The sequence below is a fragment of the Cicer arietinum genome, chromosome 4 (assembly GCF_000331145.2).
Source record: "Cicer arietinum cultivar CDC Frontier isolate Library 1 chromosome 4, Cicar.CDCFrontier_v2.0, whole genome shotgun sequence".
In the NCBI taxonomy this organism is placed as follows: Eukaryota; Viridiplantae; Streptophyta; class Magnoliopsida; order Fabales; family Fabaceae; genus Cicer; species Cicer arietinum.
This window is the reverse complement of record NC_021163.2, coordinates 9864375-9873194: the sequence shown is the minus strand read 5'-3', so window position 1 is coordinate 9873194 and position 8820 is coordinate 9864375. Positions and strand designations below refer to the sequence as shown.

The 8820-nt window shown below is 30.3% G+C and overlaps 1 protein-coding gene across 1 annotated transcript in view; it reads left to right on the top strand.

Moving 5' to 3' along the window:
* The first annotated feature begins 3209 nt into the window (after positions 1 to 3209).
* The window catches only part of LOC101509509 (lysine-specific demethylase ELF6), an 8641-nt gene continuing 3030 nt past the window's right edge, over positions 3210 to 8820 (top strand). Inside the window, exons 1-6 of the mRNA XM_004496199.4 lie at positions 3210 to 4766; positions 5852 to 5930; positions 6102 to 6169; positions 6557 to 6707; positions 7284 to 7828; positions 8268 to 8459. Of these exons, the coding sequence (XP_004496256.1) occupies positions 3614 to 4766; positions 5852 to 5930; positions 6102 to 6169; positions 6557 to 6707; positions 7284 to 7828; positions 8268 to 8459 (2188 nt within the window). The 5' untranslated portion in view covers positions 3210 to 3613. The remainder of the gene's footprint in view (positions 4767 to 5851; positions 5931 to 6101; positions 6170 to 6556; positions 6708 to 7283; positions 7829 to 8267; positions 8460 to 8820) is intronic.

The window sequence follows — 8820 nt, the reverse complement described above, 5'->3', positions numbered from 1 at the left end:
GTTTTTATGTGTATTGTAATTTTTTGTTTGTAACGGGAAAATTATTTTTCTTTAGTATTTTGTGAGTAGTACTAAAATGAAAGATATTTTGCCCACTTATACAGCAAAGGCTGAATAATAAAAATAAAAATTCATTATTAAGTTACTTACTCATCTTTACATTTACTTATTTTATATATGTCCATGTCCATTATTTTAAAAATTCTTATTTCATCTAATCTAATTATTTAATATTTTTTAATAATTATTGTTTTTATTTGTTTAAAATTAAAAGTATTGTTTTGTAATAAGTTTTTTGGAAAGAAATAAGATTCTTTGTAGAATTCAAAAATAAGGCATGGTGTTGGAGTCATACTTTTCATCAATGACATTGAGCGTATAAGAAAGTAGTTTTTAAATTAAGTTATAATTAAATTTTTTTTAATTTTTTTATTTTAAATTATTTTTTTAAGTCAACTTATTTTTTTAATATCAATAAAATAAAATTTATAAAATTTGATATATATATATATATATAAATTAATATAATAATTTATTTATTAAAATCGTTGTTTCCGTGCGACGCACGGGTTACGAACTAGTTATTATTAATAATAACTTGTGAATTTTGTGTTCAACCATTAATTTACTAACCTTTCATGTATTTTAAGTACGCTAAACTATATTATTTTTTAATATGTTCAAATGTATTATTATAAATTAAAATTTAAATATATGTGATATAGAGTTAGACTCTTTAAAATATCATATTAAATTTTAAAATTAAATTTAATCTCGTTAACTTATTAATTTGTTGATTTATTTAAAAATAAATAATTTTAAATCTATTATTCTCAAGAGAAGAAAATTCTAATAATTTACGTCTAGAAATTAAATAAAATTTAACTAAAAATAAATAATATTACTTAAAAGTACGTAATATTAGTTATTTGAAAGAGTTAATGTAAAATAAGTATGTAAGTAAGTTAATATATCATGATATGCTATACTTTCAAAAAGAGCGATATCATGCCCAAAACTAAGTATATGACAAGTAACAACCAAATTTATTCTTGATTTTTTTTTAATAAAAAAAGGCTTAATTCTTGCAAACGCTGCAACAGCATAGCTTAATTAAAAAACAACTCTTCACTTTTGTTGATTTCCAACGCCCTATTGTTGTGTTAGTCTTCTTGGAAGCAAAAATTTATTAGATCTTTGATGTTTATAGATAAGATGGTATAATTATCAATGTTTGGATTCGAATATGATATATGATGTTTAATCTAATAATATCAAAATTTATTAGTTGAACTATAACTTATAAAGATACTTCTTCGACTTTTTATACACCAACATACATATTCTTGTTGCTACACGCAAAAGCTATACACATATTTTATTTCTCATTAAAATCACACAACAAGCATCACCACATTCTCCGATTGCATTTACTCAAAATCTTGACGGTCAAATTTGGTTGAAAATGACGATTATGGGCTTCATTTCACGAGGTTTTATAAGTCAAAATACGGTGCAAAGACATCACATAAAAAATCACGTGACACTCTAAATATTATTAAAAGTAAAATAAAAAATGACATACAAGATGTTTGAGGAGACTATATCAAAACCTAAGAAAACAACCATCAAGAATACAAATTATTGTCTCATTAAAAAATTTATCAGAAAATTCTATAAAGATATAGTCGTCGTAAAGAGAAATAGAATACAAAATCTATATTTAAAAAGATTAATCATGTTTTATTTTACGGGCTTTTAATTTGGTGGGAAATGTTAATTGTTAGTTGGCTTGAAGTATGAATTTTCCAATTGTTAGATTATATTAAAATAGAAATACTTCATGCAAAGTCACGTAGACCCACTTCCTATTGTGAGAATTTAACTATTGTGTGAGTTTACCAAATAAATCATATATAGCCTAATGATTGGGAAATTCAATACTTGAAGCTAACTAACAATTAACATAAGCAAAAGATCCGACTATTTTGTACAAACATGTTTCGGTATATTTTAATTCTCATTTGAAATAAAATAAAATTTAAATTACTTACTAAATAAAAAAAAGAATATTTATTCAATTAGAAGGATTATTAACTTTTACTATAGAGACAATTTTGAATTTTTTACATCAATGATAAAAAAGTATTATTTGTTTTTTATTCATAAAATTAGAATAAACTCTTAATTTTGCACACAAAAATAATAAATTTCTAATTTAATCTTTAAAGTATTATTTTCTTCTTCAAATTATAATTGCTAAATGATATAAAATGATAAATAATTCTTAAAGTATATAAAAACTGTCTATATCTTAATATTATATTAATTCGAGTAACACAAACATCTTTAGCAAAGTTTTATCAATAGAAAAAACGTGATTGAAAAAGAACACTCACTTTAAATGGTCAACTATTCCACATAAATTAATCATGCCAAAACAAATGGTTTTTTGTATACAAAGAAAAAGAGAATTAGTAAAAAAAAATGTCCCTTATTTTTAATAGTAAAAATTTAAAGTGAATAAAAGATTTATCAACTTTAGACTTTATTATACAATTAAACTAAAAGTTAATAAAAGAAATATTTGTATAGATATATATATATTCTGGAGATTTATTTTTTATTTTTTATATAAAAAGAAAAAAGAAAATATTACGGTACTAGACTATAGGCTAAATTACATTTGTAGTCCTTTAACTTAATTTCAGGTAACGTTTTAGTCATTTTCCCGACTTGGTCCTTTATTTTAATTTTAAGTGACAATTTGATATTTTATGTTTTAAAATTTCAATAATGATATCCTTTTTTATACAAAAATTCAAAAAAAAATTCAATCAAAACTCATAAAATTAATTATATTCTTCAATATAATACAAATTTCATCAAATTTGTAACGCAAATCTTCAAATAAACTCATATTTTCATACTTTATTTGATATTTTTAAGAATAAATGACTAAATCGAAAAAAAAAAAGATAAATGACTAAAACGTTATCTGAAATTAAGTGAATGAAAGATTTATCAACTTTAGACTTTATTATACGATTAAACTAAAAGTTAATAAAAGAAATATTTGTATAGATATATATATATATATATATATATATATATTCTGGAGATTTATTTTTTATTTTTTATATAAAAAGTAAAAAGAAAATATTACGGTACTAGACTATACTACTTGGAGAAATTGTTTTTCTGATTCTTTGGGCGCAAGTTAGCCGAGAAATCTGAGATCGAACTAACATGAACGAATTTCACTCGTAGCTTAAACAAAAACAACCGCTCTATCTTTCTCAAACAAAAAAGTCTACGGTGTTTGAACTTTTGGAGGCCAAATCATGCACACCACCTTGCACTTATACCTTCTCTAACTCAACTTTCACTATGCATTTCTCTATTTTGCTTAACCTATGACCTCACTCTCTTCCCAATTTCTTCAAAGGTAAGCATAATTCCCTTCCCCAATTTAGGGTTTTTGAGAATTTTAATAGAATTTTGGGACATTAGTTTCTGGGCATGATTGAATTGAATTAGCCTATTGGTTCAACTTACATTGTTGTTTTGAATCTTCAATTTTTTCAAATTCTTTTATTTCTTTTTTCATGTTATGGGTAATGTTGAAATCCCCAATTGGCTTGAGGGGTTGCCACTGGCACCTGAATTTCGACCTACTGACACTGAATTTTCTGACCCAATTGCTTATATTTCAAAAATTGAGAAAGAAGCTAGTAACTTTGGGATATGCAAGATTATCCCACCTTTACCCAAACCTTCAAAAAAATATGTTTTTTCTAATTTGAATAAGTCCCTCTTGAAGCGTCCTGAATTGGATCCAGATAACAGTTCATTAGGTGTTGGTAATTATTGGAAAACGGGTTCCGGTGATACTAGTAGTGATGGGGTATCAAGGGCTGTGTTTACCACAAGGCAGCAAGAAGTGGGACAGAGTGTGAAAAAAACCAAAGGGACAGTTCAGAAGACACTGTCATGTGTTCATAAGCAAGTATGGCAAAGTGGAGAGGTTTATACATTGGAACAGTTTGAATCTAAATCGAAGACTTTTGCGAGAAGCGTGTTGGGTGTGGTGAAAGATGTTTCTCCACTTGTTGTAGAGGCTATGTTCTGGAAGGCAGCTTCAGAGAAGCCTATATATGTCGAGTATGCCAATGACGTGCCAGGGTCTGCTTTTGGAGAATTCCAGGGTCAAAATTATCATAGTCGTAATAGGCAACGGAAAAGGACTTATTATACGAGTAGCGTAGATCGTTCTGTTTGTAAACAAACTGAAATGGGTGGTGTAAAAGATACCCTAAATAACAAGTCTTATGGCGTTTCTACCCCAAGTCATGATGACACATGTTTTGAGACATCTAAGTCAGCTATGACTATGTTAACATCCACACCAAATGAGGTGTCGCAGTCTTCTAAGGAAAAGAGTTTAGATGCCAACACTGATATGCAAGGCACTGCTGGTTGGAAGCTTTCCAATAGTCCTTGGAATTTGCAAGTTATTGCTCGGGCTTCAGGATCACTAACACGATTCATGCCGGATGATATCCCTGGTGTTACTTCACCCATGGTATACATTGGTATGTTGTTCAGTTGGTTTGCCTGGCATGTAGAGGATCACGAGCTTCACAGCTTGAATTTTCTTCACACGGGTTCATCAAAGACTTGGTATGCTGTTCCTGGAGATTATGCCTTTGATTTTGAGGAAGTCATCCGCAAAGAGGGTTACGGTGGTGATATTGATCAATTTGGTAAGTGAATTATTTGACTATTATCTGTTTTCAGATTTTGTTTTCCCAATAACTGTTTCCGAAAATTTTGGCACTTATGGTTGATGATACATTACATAATTTCATCAAATATTTTTGCTATATTGCTTATGGAAGTTCTTTCATGCATTTGGAAGGAAAAATTTATAACAAGACTTGATCTGTATTATTTGGCATGTCAAGAAAAGTGTGTTGTGTTCTAGAGTGTCGGTTTTTCTAATATTTGCTAGCAAATGGGTCTCCTGTTTGAATACATGTCTGCCTTAATATCCATCACTATGAATGTTTATGTTTTACAACAATGATAAAATTAAGTAGCCAACGTAGGTAGGCTCTCCCATCTCTCTTGATGTAGCTAAATTTCTTGTCATATTTCTGTTATTCTCTAAAAATGTGTGAATTTTCTTGGTGGTTTTGGCACTAGACTTATTGGAAATGCCACAAAATCATTCAGTTATGTAAATGTTTGATGAGTTTTTTTTCCAACTAGTTTTCCCAATTTTCGAAAATCATGTGGGGGAAAAAGACCTTAGTAATATAATTTATTTAATATCGTTATTTTGTTCTGATACTTGTTTAATTGCAACTTGAATCTTTGAGATTCACACATATAAGTAAATTTTAAGGCATGTGGCATCACAGTATGCACAAACCACAGGCACTGACATGGTACTACAGAAAATACAAGATGGTAAATACTAAAAATTATAAGAGTATGGAAGCGTAAATTATGTCCAGAAAGAAGCTAACAACTGTAAAAAAAATCCCCTCAACAGTAATATGTGTTGAAGTGTCGAGAATAATCTAACGTGTCAAACATGGATGTAGGTTTGATTTTAGGGCAGAAGAAAATTTCCACTGATACTGCCTATTTAATTCGCGTACATCCAAGACATCAAAGGTTAAAAATAAAGTCATCCCCCCAAAAAAAGAGTTATTTGTTTGAATTCAAAGCCTGCTCTTCTCATTTGTTTTTCCTTTTAGGATATCCATTATATTCTTAAAGTAGTTGAGTGCTCCAACTTCTACAGTCTTTGTAACTCAAGTACAATTTCTTTTCTTGCCAGATGCTTTGAAACTTTTGGGCGAGAAAACAACTCTTTTATCACCTGAGGTAGTTGTTGAATCTGGGATTCCTTGTTGCAGGTCAGTAGTTGGTTGACATATTTGATATGCTTTTATGTCATGAATGACTCATGATGTTAAACATATGCTTAGAATTTATTGTTTGAGATTCATAGTTGTTTTTTTTTTCTTTTGCTGAAATTGCTATTCTCTTTGTTGAATTTCTACTAATATGCTAGCGTTTCTTTCTAGGTTAGTACAGAACCCTGGTGAATTTGTCGTGACTTTTCCAAGAGCGTATCATGTAGGATTCAGCCACGGTAATTGTTTTGCAGTTTATGTGCATTCATAATATTTTGCAGAATACTGGTGTTAAGGTTTTTACTTTGTAAATGATGGAGTGGTAATACAGGCCTTTCTATAACGTGTGCTATATGTAACTCTGTTTGACATATGGTACATGAAGAAATTATTTGCTTTATAGATCCGTTTGACATATGCTACATACATGTTTTCAGGATGAGCCATTCGGACCAAATTATGATTGTTTTTAATCGTAATCATGATATGTTGATAATAAAAAAGCCTATTATTTTCTCTTTGTATCTTAGAAGTTCACCATTTTTATTGAGTTATACTGTTCTGTGAGGTTGATTTCTCTTCAATCTTCAATATAGTTCTTATATTTACAATATGGTGAAATAAAGGTTTTAACTGTGGGGAAGCTGCTAACTTTGGGACTCCACAATGGCTTGGCGTAGCTAAAGAAGCTGCTGTGCGCAGAGCTACAATGAATCATCTTCCCATGCTTTCCCATCAGCAACTACTTTACTTGCTGACCATGTCTTTCATTTCAAGGTGAGAAAATCTTCTTACACCGTATGTATACATAGATACTACCATGTCTTTTTTCAATATGATGCTGTTAGATCTCTTGTTAAGAATTGTTATAAGAGGAAAGGCTGTAAATGACCAGCCATAACTGTCCATGACAGTTTATGTTATTTGTAAGCTGTTATTTGTGGCAGTTTTATGTTTATTTATAATTTGATTTCTACTAGGAATTGATAAGGAAAAACCAGAATTAGGGAGTTATGCAGAAAGTTAGAAAAGTGGTTATTTGGTGGGAGAGACCAAACTCTCGAATTCTTGACGAAGAAACCGGTTCTTGCCTGGATTCCTTTGTAATAATTCTGTTGACAATTGTATCGTGTTGCATTTGAATTCTGGTTGAATATTTCTGCCCATAGTTGCTATCAATAAAATATCGTATTGTTCAAAATACATGCTGTCTCATACCAGTTTCTATTATCTACATTTCCTGATTTTCTATGACGAATACTGTTCTTATATTCAAGACATGCATTTTGCTTTTATAAAAAATATCAAGTGGGTAACAAATTATGTCATTCCTCCTGGTTTTGATTTTGATAGGGTGCCAAGAACACTATTACCTGGTGTGCGCAGCTCTCGTCTGAGAGACCGTCAGAAAGAAGAAAGAGAGTTTCAAGTAAAACAGGCTTTTATAGAAGATATGCTGCAGGAAAACAAGCTTCTATCCACTCTTCTTGGAAAAGAAGCTACTGAACAGGTTGTTTTATGGAATGCTGATTTACTACCAGATTCTGGCAAATATCGTCAGTTGCCTGATTTAGCTTCTACTTCTGGAACCTATACGGTGGACACGTCAAATGATAATATTAGTTCTGCAGATAAGAGTAGCCATTGTCTTCTTGATGAGATGAATTTGTACATGGAGAATCTGACTGATTTCGATGTTGGTTGTGATGATCTTCCATGCCACTTTCAAACTGATTCAGGAGCATTGGTTTGTGTGGGTTGTGGAATACTTGGTTTCCCATTTATGGCTGTTATACAACCAACTGAGAAATTGATAATGGAACTTCTTCATGATAATCACCGTCTAGTTGAAGATTCCTCTCTGAATTCTGTTGCCTCCCTTCATGGTGTAGTCTCAAGTAATGCCTTTATACTTTGTACTATAATCTGTGTTATAATCATATTTTCACATGTAGGTTTTCATTTATGCATATTGATATGTTGCATTGGTTCTTCTATGTAATATTGATCCAAAATCTCAAACTACTTTTACAAAAATATTATTCGGTGAATGCAGCCTACTCTGTTCTTGCTAATGCAATCCCTAGCCATCTACCATCTGCTCTGTTCATTGTGATTTCTGTAGATCCTTTATCTCATGATTGGGTGAAAATGAGTGGAAAGTAATTTTACCAAATATGTACAGTTTCTGATTTGCATCTTCCCATTGTATATTCATGATAATACTAATATGATATTATGAAAGCTGATATGATGACCAAACAATTTAAAAAAGAAACATTTGATAAAAATGTATATGGGAAATGCTGAAATGAGTTATGCAATCTGTTTCTGCAGGGGATCTTTCTGTTTCTGAACTTGCTTCAGCTAAGGATCCGCTGGATCAATCATTAAACAAGTGCAATAAATGTTGGAACATCTCCAGTAAACTTTTGAAGCCACGGATTTTCTGCTTGGACCATGCTGTTCAGGTAGTGGAGATGTTGCAGAGCAAAGGTGGAGCCAATGTGCTTATAATTTGCCATTCAGGTTCGTTTGAAGATTAGGAATATATTTGCATTACCATTCTATTAAAGTACATAAAGTCAAATATCAAATTACACACATGTACAAGTTTCTTTGTTTTGAACCTTTCAACTTCAATTTAGTTTGGAAATCATATGGCACTTTCTTTTATATGACCAAAGCTTCAGCTAAATAGAGTTAATTAAAATATCTTCACCGAATCTTGCAAAAGCTTAAAATTAGCTTAGATGATCTTAAGAGTTGTTTCCATATATCATGAATCTAGTATTAGTATGTATAAGGTTTAGTGCTTTGTCTTTTGTATCACATTGAATCAAATTCAATTCCAAATTATTCCTCGTCAGTTTTCTCATTTACTTCTTTC